Source organism: Emys orbicularis, chromosome 1 (assembly GCF_028017835.1).
Source record: "Emys orbicularis isolate rEmyOrb1 chromosome 1, rEmyOrb1.hap1, whole genome shotgun sequence".
NCBI classification, from domain to species: Eukaryota; Metazoa; Chordata; order Testudines; family Emydidae; genus Emys; species Emys orbicularis.
In genome coordinates, this window is record NC_088683.1 from 268,822,911 (window position 1) to 268,845,710 (window position 22,800).

Below are 22,800 nucleotides of genomic sequence, written 5' to 3' on the forward strand. Positions count from 1 at the left end.
TTTTTACTTCCCCTATGGTGATCTTCTGGTCCAGGAAGAAAATCCCTGCTTGCAGCTTCTTGAACAGGCCAATGTTCTGAAAGATGTGTGCATCATGCACCTTTCCAGATCAGCCTGTGTTAATGTTTGTGAAACGCCCATGGTGATCCACAAGCGGCTGGAGAACCATTGAGAAATACCCCTTGCGATTAATGTACTCGGCGGCTAGGTGGTCTGGTGCCAGAATTGGAATGTGTGTGCCATCTATCGCCCCTCCGCAGTTAGAGAAGCCCATTTGTGCAAAGCCATCCACGATCTCACGCATGTTGCCCAGAGTCATGGGCTTTCGGAGCAGGATGAGATTAATGGCCCTGCACACTTCCATCAACACGACTCCAACGGTCGACTTTCCCACTCTGAACTGGTTAGCGACCGAACGGTAGCAGTCTGGAGTAGCCAACTTCCACAGTGCAATCGCCACGTGCTTCTCCAGCGACAGGGCAGCTCTCATTCTCGTGTCCTTGCGCCGCAGAGCTGGGGCAAGCTCATCATACAGTCCCATGAATGTGGCTTTCCTCATGTGAAAGTTCTGCAGCCACTGCTCAGCATTCCAGACGTGCATCACGATGTGATTCCACCACTCAGTGCTTGTTTCCTGAGCCCAAAGTGGCAGTCCACTGTGGTCAGCACCTCCGTGAATGCCACAAGCATGCTCGTGTCATAGCTACTACGTGACGAGATCAATGTCGCACTCCTCTTGCCCTAATGGTTGCCTCCTTACTCTTCCACTGATCTAGCATTGACCAGATCTCTGTCCATTTTTAAGGTTTGGTAACTATTGGTTTGACAGACTTTTCCTTTTTCATAGATTTATAGATTTTTTTTTTAAGGCCAGAAGGGACTACTGTGATAATCTAGTCTGGCTTCCTGCATAACACAGACCTTACAATTTTACGACAGTAGAACCTCAGAATTACAAACACCAGAGTTACAAGCTGACCAGCCAACCACACACCTCATTTGGAACCAGAAGTACACAATCAGGGAGCAGCAGACACAAAAACCAAAAACAAAAGCAAACAAAAATATGCAGTACAGTACTGTTAAACATAAACTACTAAAAAAATAAAGGAAAAGCAGTATTTTTCTTCTGCAATCTGCATAGTAAAGTATCAAAGCTGTATTAAGTCAAAGTTCAGTTGTAAACTTTTGAAAGAACAAACATAACTTTTTGTTCAGAGTTACAAACATATCAGAGTTACGAACAATCTCCATTCCTGAGGTGTTTGTAACTCTGAGGTTTTACTGTAAGTGATTCCTTCATCCATCCCATAACTTCTGGTTGAACTACAGCACATATTTTAGAAAGATATCCAATCTTCATTTAAAGACATCAAGAGATAGAGAATCTACTATATTCCTAAGTAAATTATTCTAGCTGTTAGTGTTAGCTGCCCTCACAGTAACAAATGTGTGCCTTATTTCTAGTCAGATTTTGTCTATCTTCAGCTTTCAGCTGCTTGATCTTGTTATGCCTTTGCTTGCTAGTATTAGAAATCTTCTCTTCAGATAAGTATTTATAGACCATGATGAAGTTACCTCTTAACCTTTTCTTTGTTAAACTAAATAGGTTGATCATCTTCAGTCTGTCACTGTAAGGCAGGTTTTCCAGACCCTGAATGGTCTTTTTTTAACCCTTTCCATTTTGTCAACACTATTTTTAAAGTATGGACACCAGAAGTGGCCACTGTATTCCATTAATGGTCTCACTAATGCCATATATAGTAGCAATAACCCTACACTATTTCTACTCAACATTCCCCTGCTTATACATCCAAGAATCGCACCATGATCCCACGTCCTTGTGTGAGTCATTGCTTTCCAAAATACAGTGACCCATACTATAAGTGAGATCTATATTGTTTGTTTTTAGATGAATGACTTTTCATTTAGCTTAAAAAATGTTAAGTGAGACCAGTTGACTATGAACTCAAGATTGCTCTGTAGAACTGATTTGTTCTTATATTTACTACTCCAATTTTTGTGTCATCTGCAAATTTTTATCAGCTACGATTTTATATTTTCTTCATTGATAAAGATGCTTAATAGCATCTGAAGAAGTGGGCTGTAGCCCATGAAAGCTTATGTTCTAATAAATTTGTTAGTCTCTAAGGTGCCACAAGTACTCCTGTTCTTTTTAATAGCATTGGGTCAAGAACCAATCCTTGTTAGAATTTTCACTGATACCTTTAGCTTCCCTTATCAATTGTCTGTATTTCATAACAACTAAATTTATAATGATTGCTATTAACTTCCTCCTTTTCCCATTTGCTTTACATATTTGCTTTCACTTCCCTTCTTAACCAGGACTGATTTTTAACTGACAAAGGTATCTTTTGTGATTGTGGAATTGTGATTTGGGGAAGTGGGGTCACCTAGTAAGCTTTTCTTAAACTCCTAATTATCGTTCACATTGGGAGGAAAATTTTAAATAAAAATCTATTTTGTTTATACCTGTTTTCAGCTTTGGGAAACTGACCCTATTAAAGAAAGTACCAAGTATACATATTGCTTGTTGGGACCTTATTCTGTTTACATATAACAAATATAATCAGGTTGTTATCATTTGCACCTAGACAACCACTAACTTTTAATTCAGTAATCAATTCATCTTGATCTATCAGAATGAGGTCTACTATAGAATTTCCCTGGGTAAAGTGTAATATTGCTTGTGTTAGAAAATCTCTAATTTTAAAAATTTCCAAGCAAGTTTTTCTAGTGACAGCATGAAATCTCCTGCATTTGTTCCCATGATAACCCAGTTTTAGTTTCTAGTCACTATAGATATATGTTTAAAAAGCTGTTCATCCTATTCTCTAGTCTGAGTTGGGAGGTCTATGACAGACTCTCACTGGTACTCCATGTTGTGATTTGTCAGTTGGAACAGGGCTGAACTGTCAAGTACTCTAAAGTAAGGAATGGTATTTTTGATTTAGAACGCCACTCCCTTTCTTCCCATTCTAAACTTCCTAAACAGGGTGTAGCCAGTGATTTTAACATTCCAATTATGTGAATCCTCCCACCATATTTCACTAATACTTACGTTGGTCAATTTCTTTTAATAAATTAGCACTTCTAATTTCTCTTGTTTATTGCCCAAGCTTCAAGCATTTGTACACAGGCATTAGAAAGGACTAGATCCACCAAGATACTTGTAGGTGCTTAAACCCTGTTTTAGGTGCCACAAGTACTCCTGTTCTTTTTACAAAATCCCTGTTCATCTGCTGCCTAATCCTGTAGGTGCCTAAACTCACTCAGTGCCTACTTTTTCAAGGTAAAAGCTCCCTTTGTGCCTCACTTTCAGCCTCTGGGCTTGCATACTGCTGCCTCACTTTGGGTATTCAGATGCTTATCTTCCGCCTGAGCCCAGCCCAATTTATAAACCAGGGAAGATAGGCAGAAGAGCGTATATCCCACATGTGGGACCTGATCTATTAGGCATGCTCTGAATACGCCTAACTGGTTCAGACACCATTCAAAAATGTATCCAAAAGAGGAAATGGGGCTGTCAACCTCATAACTTTTAGCCCAGCTGGGGTGTGGGAGATCCAAGTTCAATGTACCCCTCTGCCTGATGAGAAGGGACACACCCTAGTCAAATGCTACCTTTCAGGAGGATGCTCTAAACCACTGAGCTATGGGATATTCTGATGTGGTGTTCTATCAGGCTCTCCATTTAAAGCTGTTCCACTTTTGCTAAATAAAGAGTCATTGGAGCAGGGGGGCTGGACCCTAAGTCTCCTGCTTCCCATGGATGCCCTGACCACAAGACTATAAAATCATTCTCACTCACTCTGACCCAATTACTATTTAATTTTTGAATCCAAAAGTGGAACAGCTTCCACAGGAGAGGTGGAGGGCTCCTCAACACACACATACATGCATCCCTATAGCCCATAGGGGCCGACTTTGTGGGTGCTGTGGGGCTTGAGCACCCACGTGTTAAAATTAGCAGGTGCTCCACACCCACCGGCAGCCAAGCTCCCCCTGCCCCCACCTCGCTCCTCCCAGTGCTTCCCGCCTGCCGCTTAACAGCTGTTTGGCGGTGCTTAGGACTTTCCAGGAGGGAGGGGGAGGAGTGGGGACGTGGCATGCTTGGGGGAGGAGGAGGTAAAGAGGCAGGGCAGGTGCAAGGACTTGGCGAAAGGGGGTGGAATTGGGGTGGGATGAGGGTGGGGCACGGCCAGGGATGCAGCGGGGGGTGGGTGGGTGTTGAGCATTCGTGAGGACAGTCACCTAACAGATGGGAGACACCTCTTCAAATCCTGTCTAGTGTCTCCCCAGCAAACAGAGAGTGGGAATCAAATCTGGGACTCTCACATAAAAGTTCTTACCTATGGACTGAAAGCTATAACGGTGGAACCTGCATCACTTCCTTCTCTGGTGTTTCCTGCACAAAGCAGGTTAGATTCCTAAACTGTCTGACTCCAGCAGAGGGGTTCCTAGCTGTGAACTGCAAGAAGAGATAGGTGCTTCCCTGCTGTCCAAACTTAGATGTTTAACTCTGTGAGGAGGCAGCATTTTGGACACGCCCCTTGCACCAAATGCACACATGCACAACCTGCCCATGGGACAGGTAATCATAGATGCTGCATTGAGTGCAATAAACTGGATAGTCCCCACTCCGTTGCTGGACTTCTGCCTGTATTCTCTTTTTACTCCTGTAGCGCGTTCCTTTGTTGATGTTTGTTTTTATTGGAGTGTTTTTGGCCTTAAGTTTAAAGAATATTAAGTGCATCTAGCCCACCCTCAGTAGCCTGCCCCTTGGTTAAGGGTTAATAGTTAAAGGGCTTAAGGATGAAAGTCTCATTAAGAAGCTTTCAGCCTTGCCTGCTAGGCTCAGTGCACGGTCCCCAAACAAACAGAGCACACAGTATATTTCAGTCAGGCAGCAAGCACACCACAAACACACTACAGACAACGAACTTACCCCAAGAGTCACGTAATCACTCCTCCTTCACTTGGAGAACTCCCTTGCAAAACTCCCGTTAGCTTTAGCTGCTCCTGTTCGTTAGCTCCTCTGGTAGTTTAGGAGGGAGCTTTTTAAAGTCCTGGTCTTCCTGAATATCCCCAGTTCCTGGTTAAGGGTTGATGGGTGCTAAAGGGCTTAGGGATCCCATTGCTGTTCTGGTAACTTTCTAGGTATCCAATCCCCAAGTCTCTTTATGGATCTGGGCCAAGATCCTTTACTTTGATAGTACCTGAGGCTGAATTATGTTTGTGTATTTGTACTGTCTTTATCCCTTAACCTTTGCTGCCTTCCTGCATATTTCTGCCTCAGTGACACTGAATATTATGAGTAGCGGTATGTTTGTGGTGCCCAAAGGCCCCAATGAAGAACAGGGATCACATGCATTATGTGCTGTACAATCATATGCTCTGTGACCTGAAGAATTTACAGACTTGTTTTCAAATCTCAGATTAATATTTTTGTCTCCCTTGGCTACACCACTGAATTGTTCTTTTCATGTGTGAAGTGTAAATGATCTAACTCTGTCAAATGTTTTTACAGTTTGTGTGAAAGATGCTTTAGTAAGAGTCTCTGATCCTTCAAGCACTTACTCACAGAAGTAACTTTATTCACATGACTAATTCCATTGAGTTCAGTAGGACTAGTCATGTGAGAATAGTCCCTCAGTGGAAATTCAATGGGACAACTCACCTGAAAAAATGACTTTACCTATACCAGTTTGTAGGGTTAGGCACTAAAGTCTCAGTCCTGCAAACATACATATATGTAACTTTACTTAGCTAAACTTTCTATCAGTATGACTCAAGCTTTACAGAGAGGCAAAGTAAAAACATTGGAAAAAATAATGACGTTTAATAAGAATGTATGTGTATAAATATTGATGCTTGATAATGAACGAAAGAGACTGATTTTTCAAATCTGCTATGAAACTTAATTGCTGTTTTTAAATAACTTTTTTAAATGTCTTCCTACGTTAAATATTTACATTGATCAAAATTAAAAGCACATATTTAAATATCAAAATGATTTATTTTAATTCACAAAATAACATTAAGGAAGCAAGGTACTGCGGTTGGCTGTAGTTAACACGGTGCTGCAGTTGGCATCTAGTGTAAATTGTGGCTGTTTACTTGTCTCCTCTCCAGCCATGCTAGTACCATGATTAATACCTCATTACAACAAGACCCCTAAACTGAGCACACGGACTGGAAAGGTGGGAAAGTTTGGCCCTGGACTCTGAGCGGTCTGAGCTAGGGTGACCAGATGTCCCGATTTTATAGGGACAGTCCCGGTTTTTGGGTCTTTTTCTTATATAGGCTCCTATTACCCCCCACCCCCTGTCCCGATTTTTCACATTTGCTGTCTGGTCACCCTAGTCTGAGCCCAACTACAGCTAGGATGTGGGGAGCATCTCACTTTGCAGTGGTGGACATAAAATAGCTGATGCTGTCAACTGCAGCAAAGGGCAGGTCCAGTCCAGGCTCGGGCATACTTTTCAACCTGCCAGATGCAGGCTCCCCAATGTGACAAAGACCCAAAATGAGGGATGTTCAGCTCCCTACCTGTAGGAAAATTATAGAGGTGCAATTAATTTTTTTGGTGTAGATAATTCTTTCTATCACTACATCTTCATGGCTCCTGATAGTCTGATGTAAATAATTCTTAACCATAAAAGTGAGCGGGACCACCCGGTGTGTAACTGTGGGGTTCATATAATAAGTGACACCCCTTTGAGTGAGGACAGGGAAATTGGGAGGTCAAAGCTGCTGTGCACCTAGGCGAGGGCCCGTGACGCAAGGCAGAGCTAGGAGCAGGGACAGGCCCTGCACCGACGGGGGGGCAGGGGCCGAGAAGGAGGCTTGTGAAACCTGCTCTCTGCCCTCCCTGCCACCGATCCCCGTTCACCCCGCGCCACCTCGCACAGGACACTGCGGACCCGCCCTGTGCGAGGGGAGACCATGGCGATGCGCTCAGCGCCGAGCGGGAATTTCCGGCTCGCGCCGGCCCCGCCCCAATGCTGGCCTGGGCTCCCCGGGAGACCGAAGGGCGGGGAGCGGAAGGGGAGCAGCCGGGCAGGTAGCGCCGCGACCAATCCGATGTGGAACCGGGGACCAGGTGTGGGCGGGGCATGATGGGTGGCCCCACCCCGTTCGCCATCGCGGCTGCGCCAATCAGCGACCGAGGCTGCGCCCTGCGCCCTCCCCCCTCGTGTGACTCAGTGTTTGGGGTGGGAGCGCGGCGCGCTCTGGGAGCATGGGCTGAGCGAGGGAGGGGCCACCTGAGAGGGCCGGCGCCAGCTGCGACACTGCCTCGCCGCCTACGGCCGGGCCATGGGGGCGCGGGGGGGCCGCGGAGTGAGGGGCCGGGAGCGCGGCGAGGCGGCGGCAGCAGCAGCAGTCATGTCGCAGGCGCTGGTCCCCCCGGAGACTCGGAAGTTCACCCGGGCGCTCAGCAAGCCGGGCACGGCGGCAGAGCTGCGGCAAAGTGTCTCCGAGGCGGTGCGGGGCTCCGTGTTCGTGGTAAGAGCCCGGCCGGGCAGGGACTGCAGATACTATTCCCCCCCCCGCTCCGGTTGGGCGGCTGCGGGGACAGTGCCCGTCTCTTCCCGCACAGGGGGCCGGGGCGCATCCCCGCAGGGGTGAGCGGGAGCCGATCGCCTCCCCCGCCACCACAGAGCTCTCTCCGCAGGACACCGGGGCCTGATGCTACCGCCGAGCTCCCCGCATCAATAGGGCTCCGACGCCCGCGGCGGGAGGGAGCCGCCGGGCTGTCACGGCGCGGGACTTGCCCCTGACTCGCGGCGGGGCGCGCGCCTCCTGTTGGGCCACGGCTCTGGCCCGGGCTGAGGTGTCGGTGCGGCCCGGCGGAGAGCAAGCCAGGGACGCTCCCTGTGTGGGTGGGGGGCGCGGCGGGGCTCTCCGCCGGCACAGCGCTGGGAGTCGCCGCCGCGCTCCTCGGTGCGGCTGCAAACTTCCATCCAGTCACAGCGCGTTTCCGTAGCGCTGTGCGTTGCGTGGAAGTCTGTGGGTGTGTCTGAAGAATCGGTACAAAAGGAGGTGCGATGGCACTTTGTATGCCCTCCTCACCCCGGTAACGCGTGTGCTGGGTCGTTCCTCTTCATCTCTGTTCTGAAATTTTCCTAACCCGGGAATTAAACCCAGACGTATCAGCGATGGGGTTGTAATCAAACGGGGTCTCATGGGGATTCAGTAACTACTCTGTGGAATCTGACTGGAAGGAAGCGAAGCAAAGCTAGGCTGTGTTCTGCCACTGAACACCCCCCCCCCCCGTCCCGGTCTACACTACAGGTTTATGTCACTAAAATGACATCACTCAGGGGTTTGGAAAATCCATGCCCCTGAGCAATGCACTTACACCAATTTGAGCCTTAGTGTAGATAGTGCTATGTTATCAGGAGGGCTTCCCCTGTCCACATAATTACTGCCTCTGGGGGACGTGGAGTAGGTACGTGATGGGAGAAGCTCTCCCGTCGGCATAGGTAGCTTCTTCACTAAACACTACAGTGGCAGTGCTGTACGGTGTAGCTGTGCCACCTCAGTGCTGTAAGTGTAGACAGGCCGTAAGGCCATGTCTACATTGGCACTTTGGTCATGTTAACTTTTTGTTGCTCAGGGTTATGAAAAAATACCCCCTTTAACGACAAAGGTTTTAATGACGAAAAGCACCGGTGTGGATAGTGCTCCTGGTGACAAATCTATGGCTCCACGGCAATAAAGAGCAGTTACACAGTGCACCTTAAAATGGTGCAGCTGCACAGCCAAGCCATTGTAAGGTGCACGGTGTAGACATAGCCTTAGTCACTTAATCTCTCTGCCTCCTTTTCTCCAGCTTTAAAACGTGGACAGTAATGCTTACCTATCATTGTAAAGTGTTCCTGTATCTACAATTGAAAAAGCATCATAATACCCATCTACTCATTCTACAAATTAAATCCTATTTTTTTGTAACTACCAGGGTAACAAACTGATGAACCCCCTTAGTCATTGATCAGCAGTTCCTCCTTTGAGTAGTTCCACTGACTCCAAATGGGACTACTTGGAGTAATAAGGTATAAGGTAACGTGTTAAAAACGTATCTTTTTCTAGTGAACACTTGGGCAGTCAGGACTTAATAGTGCTGCTTGTTCCCACAATCCCAGCATCACTGATTGTGCTGAAAGGGTCAGCAGAAAAATAGTTGCTGTTGAATTTTATCTTAAGAACATAAGAACGGCCATACTGCGTCAGATCAAAGATCCATCTAGCCCAGTATCCTGTCTAACAGTGGCCAGCCAGGTGCCCCAGAGGGAATGAACAGAACAGGTAATCATCGCCCATTCCCAGCTTCTGGCAAACAGAGGCTAGGGACACCATCTCTGCCTGTTCTGGCTAATAGCCATTGATGGACCTATTCTCCATGAACTTATCTAGTTCTTTTTTGAACCCTGTTATAGTCTTGGCCTTCACAACATCATTTGGCAAAGAGTTGCACAGGTTGACTGTGCATTGTGTGAAAAAAATACTTCCTTTTGTTTGTTTTAAACCTACTGCCTATTAATTTCATTTGGTGACAACTACTTTGTGTGTTATGAGAAGGAGTAAATAACACTTCCTTATTTACTTACTCCACAGCAGTCATAATTTTATAGCCCTCTATCATATCCCCCCTTAGTCCTCTCTTTTCCAAGCTGTAAAGTCCCAGTCTTATTAATCTCTCCTCATATGGAACCCGTTCCATACCCCTAATAATTTTTGTTGCCCTTTTCTGAATCTTTTTCAATTCCAATATATCTTTTTTTGTTTTGTTTTGTTTTTTTTTAGATGGGGTGACCATATTTGTACGCAGTATTCAAGATGTTGGCATATATAGAGAAGGATTTATATAGAGGCGATATGATATTTTCTGTCTTCTGATCTTTCCCTTTCTTAATGATTCTGAACATTCTGTTAGCTTTTTTGACTGCCACTGCACTTTAAGTGGATGTTTTCAGAGAACTATCCATAGTAACTCCAAGATCTCTTTCTTGAGTGGTAACAGCTAATTTAGATCCCATCATTTTATATGTATATTTGAGATTGTGTTTTCCAATGTGTATTACTTTGCATTTATCAACATTGAATTTCATCTGCCATTTTGTTGCCTAGTCACACAGTTTGAGATCCTTTTGTAGTTCTTCGCAGTCTGCTTGGGACTTAACTATCATCTGCAAATTTTGCCACCTCACTGTTTACCCCTTTTTCCAGATCATTTATGAATATGACTGGTCCCAGTACAGATCCCTGACGGACACCACTATTTACCCCTCTCCATTCTGAAAACTGGTGATTTGTTCCTACCTTTTGCTTTCTATCTTTTAACCAGTTACCAATCCATGAGAGAACCTTCCCTCTTATCCCATGACTGCTTACTTTGCTTAAGAGCCTTTGGTGAGGGACCTTGTCAAAGGCTTTTTGAAAATCTAAATACACTATATTCACTGGATCTCCCTTGTCCACATGCTTGTTGACCCCCTCAAAGAAGTCTAGTAGATTGGTGAGGCATGATTGCCCTTGACAAAAGCTGTGTTGACACTTCCCCAACAAATCATGTTCATCTGTGTCTGATAATTCTGTTCTTTACTATAATTTCAACAAGTTTACCTGGCACTGAAGTTAGGCTTACCAGCCTATACTTGCCTGGATTGCCGCTGGAGCCTTTTTAAAAATTGGCGTCACATTAGCTATCCTCCAGTCATCTGGTACAGAAGCTGATTTAAATGATAGATTACATACCACAGTTAGTCATAATTGTTGGTGTTGAAATTAATGGAAGACGTTAATCTGTCTCAGAGCTACTTTTTCAGAAAGTTTAAATATATGAGAAGATAGCACTACATTAGTACATGTTTAGAAGACTTCTTTGCAACCAGAAGGACTAAAACTTTTAAAAAGAGCTTGTATTCTGCAGTAACTTTTAGGGTCAGCAAATACATGTCATACCAGCTCAGTCTGACTCTAGCCAGTGCTTTTTGCACATGGCTATACTAATGGTATAACAAGGAATGTTTTTTGATGGTGAGTTGGTGTAATAGTTTTTGAATTAAAAGAAAGAACAAACTTTACCATACACAGTATGTTTGTGGCTCTTCCCCACCTGGTTAATTTACAGAATAAATTTCCTCTTCCACTCTTCCTCTTTTGATTCTTCTGTTAAATCACTCCTTTCTCCTTATTCTTTTCCTCCTCTTTACCATTGTGAAGTCCATCTTGCTAACCCTTCACTACGGTTAACTGGAGCATCTGATTCCTCTATTCTTGTACCCAGGCTGTTTAACAACTCTGGAGAAAGGCCTGTGATCATGGGACTTTCCTCCATTTACAAATTAGTTCTTTTTCTCCTTCAGTTCTGCTATGTGCCTTGTCAAGCAGAATTATTTTTTCATTCATTGAATTCCACATCCACCTTCAGCTTTTGAAGAGAGGAGATTGGTGGATATCATGCTCTCTGTCCATGCATTTTTTCAGAGACTGACTGTGTCTACCATGATCTATCTTTCTCTCTGTCACCAATTTTTCTTGCCTGCTATCCTTTAATCCCTCTACCTGTCATTTGAACATCAGCTGCTTCAACCACACTGGGATGAACCACACTGTCCCCTGCAGAAGTCACAGAGGTGGTGGAAAGTCATGGAATCTGTGACTTCCGTGACAGACACGGAGCCCTATTCATAAATGATCTGGAAAAGGGGGTGAACAGTGTGCTGGCGAAGTTTGCAGACATTAAAAAGTTACTCGAGATAGTTTTAAGTCCAAAGCTGACTGCAAAGAGTTACTAATGGATCTCACAAAGCTGGGTAACAAAATGGTAGATGAAATTCAGTATTGCCAAGTGCTAAGGAATGCATATTGGAAAAAATAATCCTAACTATATATACAAAATAATGGGGTCTAAACTAGCTGTTAACACTCAAAAAAATGATGTGGAGTCGTTATGGATAGTTCTCTGAAAACATCTATTTAATGTACAGTGGCAGTCGTCAATGTTAGGAACCAGTAAGAAAGGGATAGATGATAAAATGGAAAATATCATAATGCCATTATATAAATCCATGATACTCCCACACCTTTAATACTGCATGCAGTTCTAGTTGCTCCATCTCAAAAAAATATAGAATTAGAAAAGGTGCAGAGAAGGGCAACAAAAATGATTAAGATTATGGAATAGCTTCTGTCTGAGGAGATCTTAAAAGACTAGAACCGTTCAGCTTAGAAAAAAGATGACTAAGGTTGGATATGATAGAGGTCTATTAGATTGTGAATCTTATGGAGAAGGTGAATAAGGAAGTATTATTTATTCCTTCATATAAAGCAAGAACTGGAGATCACCCAGTGAAATTAATAGGCAGTAGTTTGAAAACTAAAATAAGGAAGTACTTCACACAAGGCACAATCAACCGGTGGGACTCATTGCCAGGGCATGTTGTGAAAACGAAAAGTATAACCTGGTTCAAAAAACTAGATAAGTTCGTGGAGGATAGGTCCATCAGTGACTATTAGCCAAAATGATCAGGGACACAACCTCATGCTCTGGGTGTCCCTGAACCTCTGGCTGCCAGAAGCTAGGACTGGACAGCAAGGAAAGGACCACTCAAAATTACCCTGTTCTGTTCATTCCTTCTGAAGTATCTGGCACTGGGCATGGTCAGAGACCGGATACTGGGCTATATGGACCATTGGTCTAACCCAGTATGGTTATTTTTTATATCCTGCATAGTAATTTAGTGATGGCTTTATGATCTAGGGCCTGGGTGCTCTTGTGGCTAGTTGGACCTAATTTCTGCAGTATTTTAGTGCATCAGTTAGGAAATTCTGCTGCAGCTGGAGGTAAATTCAAAAGTATAGTTTATCAAATTAAATATAAGAATAGTGATATTGATACTATTTTGATATTAAATGAACTTTTACTCTGTCCTTCTGTTTTCAGCATGCTTCAGCCCTGTATTAGCATAATGTTCATAAGGTTTTCAAAGGTTTCCCACTAAAACGAGGAGCTTAAATTCTTCAGAAATTGCTTGTACGTGTTTGATTAGGAGGTAAAACTTCCACCTGCCTCTTGCAATTAAGGTTTTTCAAGCTTTCGCCCTTAATTTTACAGTGCATTTGAAAGATAACTGGTCACAAGTGTGGTGGATTAATGAAACATCCTTTATGTTCTGCTGATAAAATGTTGTGCCCTATATTAGGGGACTTAAGTGTTTGTAAATGAAATATATTTGCTCATTCTGAGAATGTGGTCAACGTTTAAAACAACATGAAGTACATTGGGGTTGAGGGTGGAAGAAGACAACATCTAACATGGAATTGCTGTACTTTCACTCTAGTACGCTTATAGCATTAATAGGTTTCAGACACTTGGTCAATAAAACAGCCCTTTTCTAGCTTGTGTTAATTTAACTCAGTTTCCAACTTAACTTTTTGCAGATGTATGTCACTGGTTAACCTTTCATAAGCTAAATAAATGAGACCTCACTTGATATTTTCTTAATTTAGTTTTAAACTCAACTTTTCGTAATGGTTACAATAAAAAAAATCTTTTCTGATTGTCTAAACTGAGTTACTTAATACTTTATTATAGTAGTGAAGAACCAAATGAGAGGCTGTCTCTACACTACAGAGCTTGGTCAACATAAGTTATGATACCATACAGCCACCGACTTCTGTATCACTTGTGTGCATGCATACTTGGCTACTTGTGTTGGTGTTGCGCATACACACCACTAGTGGTTGTGTTGATGGAAAATGTGGTGTGCTGGTGTGCCCTGTGTCATTGTCCGATGCAGTGCCATGTGGGACATTTTGCAGTAATTTGCCCAAGGATTTTTGGTTCAGGTTCCCACAGTGTCTCAGTCTCCATCCCATAATGCTTGTTCATCCCGTTATTTGCGCACCATTTTTTAAAACTCTTACAATCCCATATGCCACTTTACAGCCTCTGCCATCTCTCAGTCAGAAGTATGGACCCTGCTGACCTCCGTGCAATTCTTATGACTGTTGCTAATGTAAGATGTGCAGTTCTCTTGTATTTGCAGAACTTCATTGAGTACTACTATAATTGGGTATGTGAGGAAGAGGAGTTACTCAACCACCATGACACGTTGCTGAGGGTAGCACATAAATATGTCTGGCTGCTGTTGGCATTCAGGTGGTAGCTCCCCATTGTTAATTGCTGCTTTTGGGCTGAGAAACAAGGATTGCATTGTAATGTAGGTTTGGGATGACAAGCTGTGGTTGCAGAACTTTTGGATGTGAAAAGGCCACTGTGATAGGTTATGCCCCTTAGGAAGCCACCTGATGTGCTGAGATACTACTGAGTCTACCTGTTCTGCCAGCATGAGCCCCCTTTAACTGGTCTTGCTGAGTTAGGCTCACAAGCCTCTTCCAGCCAAGCACACAGACAGGGCCACCCCCAGCTACAGATCAGCTCTGGGAAGACTCCGCTTAAGGGACTCGTTCCAACACTCTGGTGCTCACTCCTTTTAAGGGGTACAAACCCAAAGGTTTTATGAAATTCGTCTCCTCCCTCAATGTGGAGGAAGGTATGCACAACTTCTCGCCCCCCTACTTAGAAATTACAGAAACTGGGTTATATTATAAACACATTTTATTAACTACAAAAAACAGATTTTAAGTAGTAAAATGGGTAGCAAACAGAACAAAGCAGACAACTAAGCAAATGAAACCAAACATGCAAACTAAGCTGGTTTCACTAAAGAAATTGGTTACAAATAGTATTTCTCACCCTAGATATTGTTTCAAGCAGATTACAGAAAATCTTGAAAGGCAGCTGCACTGGTCTTCCTCTTGAGACCTCAGGTATTATTACTCACAAGCTAGACGCCCTTCCAGTTAGGGCTCAGTCCTTCTCACCCCCCTGCCCCCATCCAGTTCTTGCTTCCAGTTGTTTTTCAGTGTCTCTTTGGGTGGGCAGGCAGATGAGAACTTTGATGTCACTCCCCTGCCTTATATAGCTCTTGTGTAAGGCAGGAACCCTTTGTCTTATAGTGGAAAACCACTGGCATTCCAAAAGGGGGAGAGGGGTATGCAGTACCAGGTGACTCAGACCCACCTCTCTGCATGGCTGTGGCAGCCATTGTTCATAAGCTGTCTCCAGGGTCCACAGGAAGACTAAGCTCTTTCACAGTGCATTGTCTCCGCTATTGGCCCATTAGACCTGTCTGGCTTTTCCATTGTTGTAGCTGAAGGGCTGGTTGGGGTGACACCCAAAGTAACACATTTGAAATGCAGATACATACCTACTATTCCTAACTTCAGATACAGAAAAGATACAGGCATACAAATTGGATAATTACATTCAGTAAATCATGACCTTTCCAATGATATCTTACATGAGCCATCTTGCATAAAGTACATCTCATTTATGTCATATTCATATCATAAGCATATTTTCATAAGGAATATGTAATGTAATGTCACAGCCACATTCCTAGATCTGCGTGCCAAACTTGCTGCAGCATAGGGATGCAAGAATGAGAGCTGCATTGACTGTGGAAAAGTGAGTGGTGATAATGCTCTCGAAGCTTGCAATGCTGGATTGCTGTTGGTCAGTAGGCAATCAGTTTGGAGTTGGGAAATCCATGGTGAAGGCCGTTGTCATCCAAGTAAGCAAGGCTGTTGTGTGTATCCTGCTGCACAGGACTGACTCTCTTGGCAATGTGCAGGAAGTAGTGGATAGATGTGCAGGAAGGCGTTTCCAAACTGCGGTGGAGCAATAGAAAGCATACCCTATTCTGGCACCATCCCAACTTCCCTATAAGCATGTGAACAGAAGGTGATACTTTTTCATGATTATGTAAATGCTAATGGATCCACCGGGAACACTTCATTGTTATGGGTGGATTACTGACTCCCATTTTGAATTCTGTAATGTGGCAGTTACGCTTGATGTAAACTAATAAATGAACTCTGAATTTCTAAAAGTAGAACTTTATTTGCACTTGAACTTTGTTTCCTGTACACAATATTCAAGCTAAAAGCATTTTAGCAGCATTGTGATAGGGCAACCCATACTTAAAAAACCCAAGTAAACAAGAAACATTTATTTTTATGTATTTAAGAACATATTACAACCCTTCAGTAGTGTTACAAAACATGTAGTGCATTGTGGCTGATCCTGTGGTTTTCACGTCTGTGTATATGTAGCCGTGGTTCTCCTTGTTTTCCCCAGGTGTTGAGTGGTAGAGGTGAGGGTTGAAACCATGCTGCTACCTGTTGTGGGGCATAGGTGGCAGTGACCATGGAATTTTCCCTGCATTTTAGATATGTAGGTCAATGCTTTGCAGCATCTGAGTTTGTTGCGTGAACAAACCCATGATGTTCTGGTGCACTTCCTGCTGCGCTTCTTAGTCCCTGTGCCTCTCCTGAAGCAGCCACTCTCTCCAATTGTGGTCCTTCTCCATGGTCATAGACATGTGGTCTTCCAAGACCTGTGTTCATGGCCAGTAGTTGAAGAGGACTGGAAGATTTTGCAGAACAGGTTCCTGGGCTACTTATTTCTCCACCTGATCAGAGTCAGATGTTTGGCAAATGTAGAGGGGGCACCTCAAGGCCACCACACTAGAGGCTGCTGATGAAAACAGAGATATGCCATTAGATTTATAGTCACAACAGAAAGGGGAAGATAAGTCTCAAAACTCCCTTATTATTCCTGTAAATATCTTAAGTGCTAATTGGGTATGAGCATAGGCAAGTCTGGTGAATATTGTCAATATTTTTGCAGTAAGTGGTTATCTGGCTGATATCTGACTCCTGGTGGTGTCAGGCAGAGAGAACCCAGCTGGTACTCTGTCTTGAAGCTGCCTGGGCCTGTATGCTGCTAGCCTGTTTATGGAAATGGTACCAGCAGAGCTCATTGCAGAATGGTATGGGAAAGTCTCCTATTGTGTGGAGAGGGGGAGAAAACAAGGCTGCCTTCCCTATAAATGTTCAGGAGAGGATTGCAAAGTATCTTAATGAAAACTTCATCAAGATCTCTCAAGAGGATAAAAGGGACATTCCTATTAAAACAAACAAAGTACACTGCCTGGGCCCCGTGCCTAGCCAAACAAGCTAACAGGAATGGAGGACTGGATGCCACCTCTATCTCTGAGCATAGGACATTGTATAATTTGGATTGCCATACTAATTTTTTTAAATTTATTTTTAATACTTTACAAGTAAAGTAAGCAATCAAAAATCAATGCATTTGTTCTCTAAATGCACAGATTGCATGGGAGCCACTATTAAATGGGAAAGAAGGGCAGGGGGGAAGGAAAGGAGATGAGGTTTGGGACAACAAAAAGTTAAAAAATAAGGAATAACACACATTCTTATATGAGCGCCCTTCCTTTTCACCAGTGGGCTCATCTGCGCTTGCCTGGCGGAGCTGGCTTGACGCCGGCAGAGTTTTAAACAGCTCTTAGCTTGCCTTGTGGTTTGTGTCCCAATCTGCATCACCTTCCTCCTCTTTGGTATGGGTTGCAGCAATATCTGCCTCAGGCTCTGGCGAAGTGTCCACAGTTGTATGTGGGGTGCTGGTGAGGTCTACATCAAGTGTCGCTTGAAGTGTGTCGGAGAAATGGCAGGTCTGCTGGGCAGTTCCAGATTTGTTTGCCTCTCTTGTTTTCTGGTATGTCTGCTGAAGTTTTTCACACAGCACTGCTACTCATCCCTGTTGTGCCCCAATTCCAGCATCCCTGCACACAGATGTCTATTTCTTCATCTGTTCCATAACTGTGTTGTAAAGTCTCTTCTCTCCACAGGTAAAGGAGATCTGTGACTTCTTTACTGGTCCTGGCAAGAGCATGTCTATGTACGTGAAGCCAGCATGGTTGGATGCTCACAAAGGTGTGCAGTTGAGAAGCATGCTTGGTGTTTTAAAGGGGAATGGGGCTGTCTTCTGGTTCCTGTGATCTCAGGACAGTGAAGTTCAAAGTTGAGACTGGCGTGACCACAGTCTTGGGGACAAGAGCATTGTGGGACAGATGCTGGAGGACTGTTAGGGTCAGTTATCAGGGGGTAGCCGTGTTAGTCTGTATCCACAAAAACAACAAGGAGTCTGGTGGCACCTTAAAGACTAACAGATTTATTTGGGCATAAGCTTTCGTGGGTAAGCGAGGTTTTTTCATCTGAAGAAGCGAGGTTTTTTTTTTTTACTCACAAAAGCTTATGCCCAAATAAATCTGTTAGTCTTTAAGGTGCCACCGGACTCCTTGTTGTTTTTGTTAGGGTCAATGCAGGTAGTGCAGTGTCTACACTTGTATTGCATTGTTGCAAGTAGGCTGATCATGCCTCTGCATCTTTCAGGGAGGTGGTGGTGTTCAGTCGCTGTTAAGGGGACAGGGGGGAGAACAAAACAAATTTAGGTGTAGACACGTGCACAAGTAGGTTGAAACAAGTCAACTTAAGTTGACCTAACTTTGTAATGTTGACCAGGTCTAAAATGCCTGGATACCCCGGAGTCTGTCAACTTGGTTTGTGAAGTCTTAGTGAAAGGACCAGTGAAAAAGTTATTCATTATTTTGATGAATTTACTTAACTACACTAACCTGTTAAATGTGAATTGACGCCTGGTTCCCATGGTTCATGAGTAAAGGTTTTTGTTAAGCAGTATGAGCATGGTGGTTTGGAAAATTCTGAGTAATGCATATATTTATTCATTCAGTGTTCTAAATTTTAATGGTATCTCTGGCTGGCTAGACTTCCAGAATCTTCCTCCGAGGGCTCACTGACTTGTGAGCTATTTAAGCTGGCCAGAACTTTCTGTTGCTATGGGTCTACTAAAGACTCCAGAACTGGCCTGTTGCTGTACACCTTAGCAGGCTTGCAGGTGGGTTAAGTGCCTGCCAGTAGTAGGACTGCTGCAGCTCAGCTGGGCAGGCAAGTTTCTGCAAACTTTCCTCACAGGAGCTTTGAGTGTTCCATGACCCTCAAAGTTCCAGTCAGAAACAGGAAAGCAATGGGACCCATGCAGGGGTCTACCCACATGAGACAAGCCACAGGATCGGAGCCCAGGTGCACAAGTCTGCATGCAGGTGCTAAGGAGGAGATAACCCAACACTTTAAGGTATTGTTGGAGTTTGGTTGAAAGATATGTAATGGTTTCACAAATGAGGCACGGGTAGCAGAGCTTCCGCCTCCCTCCTTTTAGAAGGACAGATGCAAGCCTTGTATTCTATTGAGCATAATCACTTCCTGGAACTAAGACACAATGGAGCTGTTACATGTATCCCTGAGATAATTGTCATAGAATGAAAATGCTGCTTCTCAGCAGCTGGGGGTAGGAGGCTTTATTTTTTTTAAAGATTCTTAAGATGATATCATCATATTCTAACAGTCTTGCCTATCTAGCAATAGTTTTTAGGAAACAGTCTGAGGTGTCTCTTTTTGAAGTGATACTGTTAATTTTTTTCTAAATTGGCTCAAATTTTTCTGATGGAGTACTCATTTAAACTGTGTGTTTTGAAACTTGTAAAATTTGAGGGGTTTTCTAATCCTTGATTAAAGTTTTAAAAGGGTCTCTTCAGAAGTGGAGTATCTACACAGGAAAATATGAAACAGATTATAAAAAAGATCTATCAAATTAATTAAGTAAGGAAACTGAAACATTTAAGATCCCCCTCCCCCCCCCCACTCTTTGCTGTAGTAATCTTGTGTATTTGTAATTTAAATGTGACTGGGTGCCTATAATTATATCTTAAAAATCTGAAAAAAAAATGTGTTTTCTCTTCAATGAAACATGGCTTTATGTAAGGCAATTTGAACTGAATTAGGGTAACTGTTAGTTGAGCTGTGAGGATAAGTGTGCATGCGTGCCCAGGAAAATAAGAATGGCCATACTGGGTCAGACCAAAGATCCATCTAGCCCAGTATCCTGTCTTCTGATAGTGGCCAATGCCAGGTGCCCCAGAGGGAATGAATAGAACAGGTAATCAAGTGATCCATCCCCTGTCGCCTGTTCCCAGCTTCTGGCAAACAGAGGATAGGGGCACCATCTCTGCCCATTCTGGCTAATAGCCATTGATGGACCTCCATGAACTTATCTAGTTCTTTTTTGAACCCTATTATGGTCTTGGCCGTCACAATATCTTCTGGCAAAGAGTTGCACAGTCAACCTGTGGAACTCATTGTTGGAAAAAATACTTCCTTTTGTTTGTTGCAAACCTGCTGCCTAATAATTTCATTTGGTGATCCCTAGTTCATGTGTTATTAGGATTAAGTAACACTTCCTTATTTACTTTCTCCACACCAGTCATGATTTTAGACCTCTATCATATCCCCTCTTAATCGTCTCTTTTCCAAGCTGAAAAGTCCCAGTCTTATTACTCTCCTCATACAGAAGCTGATCCATACCCCGATCCTTTTTGTTGCCCTTTTTCTGAACCTTTTCCCATTCCAATATATCTTTTTGAGATAGGGTGACCACATTTGAACACAGTATTCATGATGTTGGCATATATAGAAATGGATTTATATAGAAGTGATATGATATTTTCTGTCTTCTGATCTTTCCCTTTCTTAATGATTCTCAACATTCTGTTCGCTTTTTTGACTGCCGCTGCACATTGTGTGGATGTTTTCAGAGAACTATCCACAATGACTCCCAAGATCTTTTTTGAGTGGTAACAGCTAATTTAGACCCCATCATTTTATGTGTGTAGTTGGGATTGTTTTCCAATGTGCATTACTTTGCATTTATCAACATTGAATTTCATCTGTCATTTTGTTGCCCAGTCACCCAGTTTTGAGAGATCCTTTTGTAGCTAGCTCTTCGCAGTCTGCCTGGGTCTTAACTATCTTGAGTAGTTTTGTATCATCTACAAATTTTGCCACCTCACTGTTTACCCCTTTTTCCAGATCATTGATGAATATGTTGAATAGGACTGGCCCCAGTACAGACCCTTGGGGGATACCACCATTTACCTCTCTCCATTCTGAAAACTGACCATTTATTCCTACCCTTTGTTTCCTGTCTTTTAACCAGTTACCAATTCATGAGAGGGCTGTCCCTCTTATCCCATGACAGCTTACTTTGCTTAAGAGCCTTTTGTGAGGGACCTTGCCAAAGGTTTTCTGAAAATCTAAATACAGGAGAGAGAGAATGTGGCTTTTGATCTGAAAGAAGGTGGAATCAGGAAAGAGGTAATGAGGTAAGCACTTGCTCAAAGGTGCTGCAGTGAAGCTGGCTTTACTTGGAGCATGGAATGACCTCTAAAACCTGAAATGTGAGGCTTGCTTACAGCTTCTGTTTTTCTCTCTTACTGTTTTAGATATTTAAATTAATGGAGATATCCTATCTCCTAGAACTGGAAGGGATCTTGAAAGGTCATTGAGTCCAGCCCCCTGCCTTCATTAGCAGGACCAAGTACTGATTTTGCCCCAGATCCCTAAATGGCCCCCTCAAGGATTGAACTCTCAACCCTGGGTTTAGCAGGCCAATGCTCAAACCACTGAGCTATCCCTCCCCCGCAAGGTCTTGCTTAGTTCTTGGCACTAGTGGATTTGCTGTAATAACACTAGATTGATGGAGGGCAAGAGGACATGGTCTCAAGCTGATTCTTGTCCCAGGGCATCAGTTGCTGGCCTTGCCTAAGTGATAAGCAGGGTCAGAGTTTAAGCCCATGCTCAGCATATTGTCTCTTGCCCTCTCCCCTGCCCTTCTTTAGAGCTGTTGCTGCAGAGGATGCAGCATGTTTTGAGGAATGCAGGTGTGTTGGTCTAGCTGACTGCTTAGCTAGGGCTGAGGTCTCTGTCACCACTGACTATAATGAGATGTAGGCCAGGCTTCTTCCACTTGGAAGATGAAAATTTCAAACTATCTATTGCGCAGGGGAATCAGCTTTTAAGGTACTGATTCAGATTATACAACTGTATCTGTTTTGCCAAAATTACAATTTCTTTATATCTAGAAGGCAAAATTCCTGTAGATTAAACTCTTTTTCTATGGAACAACCAAGTTCTGCCTTATGTATTCTAGATTTATACCTATTATTATATTAACATTTATTCAAACTCCATTTTAGATCTCTTGATTACATTTCATTTTCACTCTCCAGGAAGGCTTGTAAAATTGTTGAGACATGCCCCATAAACTGTTATGATAAAAGCTTGTGCCAGTGAACATGTGAAATACTAGACTGAAAAGTAAAATGTGCGCCTTAGAAATTCAAGCAGGAACTTTTATTTTTTCTGTCAAAGGGCTTGTCTTCACTACTGTGAGTGATGTAGTTATACCTACCTAATTTCCTAGTATAGACTTGGCCTGAGTTGTGCCTGTGCTGATGAGTCTCTCCCCTCTCCCCAAACTCTAGAAAACAAGCAATCCCAAATAAGGGTTACAATCATTTCTGGAGACCGTTTTTTACAGCCGTCTGTTTGTTTGAATGTTTTATATTTAGATTGCTATTTAAAATACTGCCTTGCCTTTAATAGACAAAAAGATAATTCTAGTAAAATATACTGTGACAGGAGGCCTGGAGCTAGCCAGCCCTCTTCAGTTAACCCTGCCTAAGTAGGCAGGACTTATTGGGGTCAGGTGACAGCCTTGTAAACACCAGGGTGTAAAAGGGCTGATAGCTTAATTTGGAGGGGGAAACACTGGGAACAAGCAACATAAGTTATATTGACATAAGCGGTAGTGTAGACCTGCCCTCAAAGTAGCCCAGAAGGGTATGGGAACTGAACCCAGAGGGTGGGCAGAAGAACCTTTTGTTTGTACTTTTGTTACCCTGGAAAGGGATTGAATTCTGAAAGTAA

At 43.5% G+C, this 22,800-nt stretch overlaps 1 protein-coding gene across 1 annotated transcript in view; it reads left to right on the plus strand.

The window, feature by feature from the left end:
• The first annotated feature begins 7,410 nt into the window (after positions 1-7,410).
• DOCK9 (dedicator of cytokinesis 9) overlaps positions 7,411-22,800 on the plus strand; it is a 308,951-nt gene continuing 293,561 nt past the window's right edge. Inside the window, exon 1 of the mRNA XM_065397434.1 lies at positions 7,411-7,530. Coding sequence (XP_065253506.1) covers positions 7,411-7,530 — 120 coding nt within the window. The remainder of the gene's footprint in view (positions 7,531-22,800) is intronic.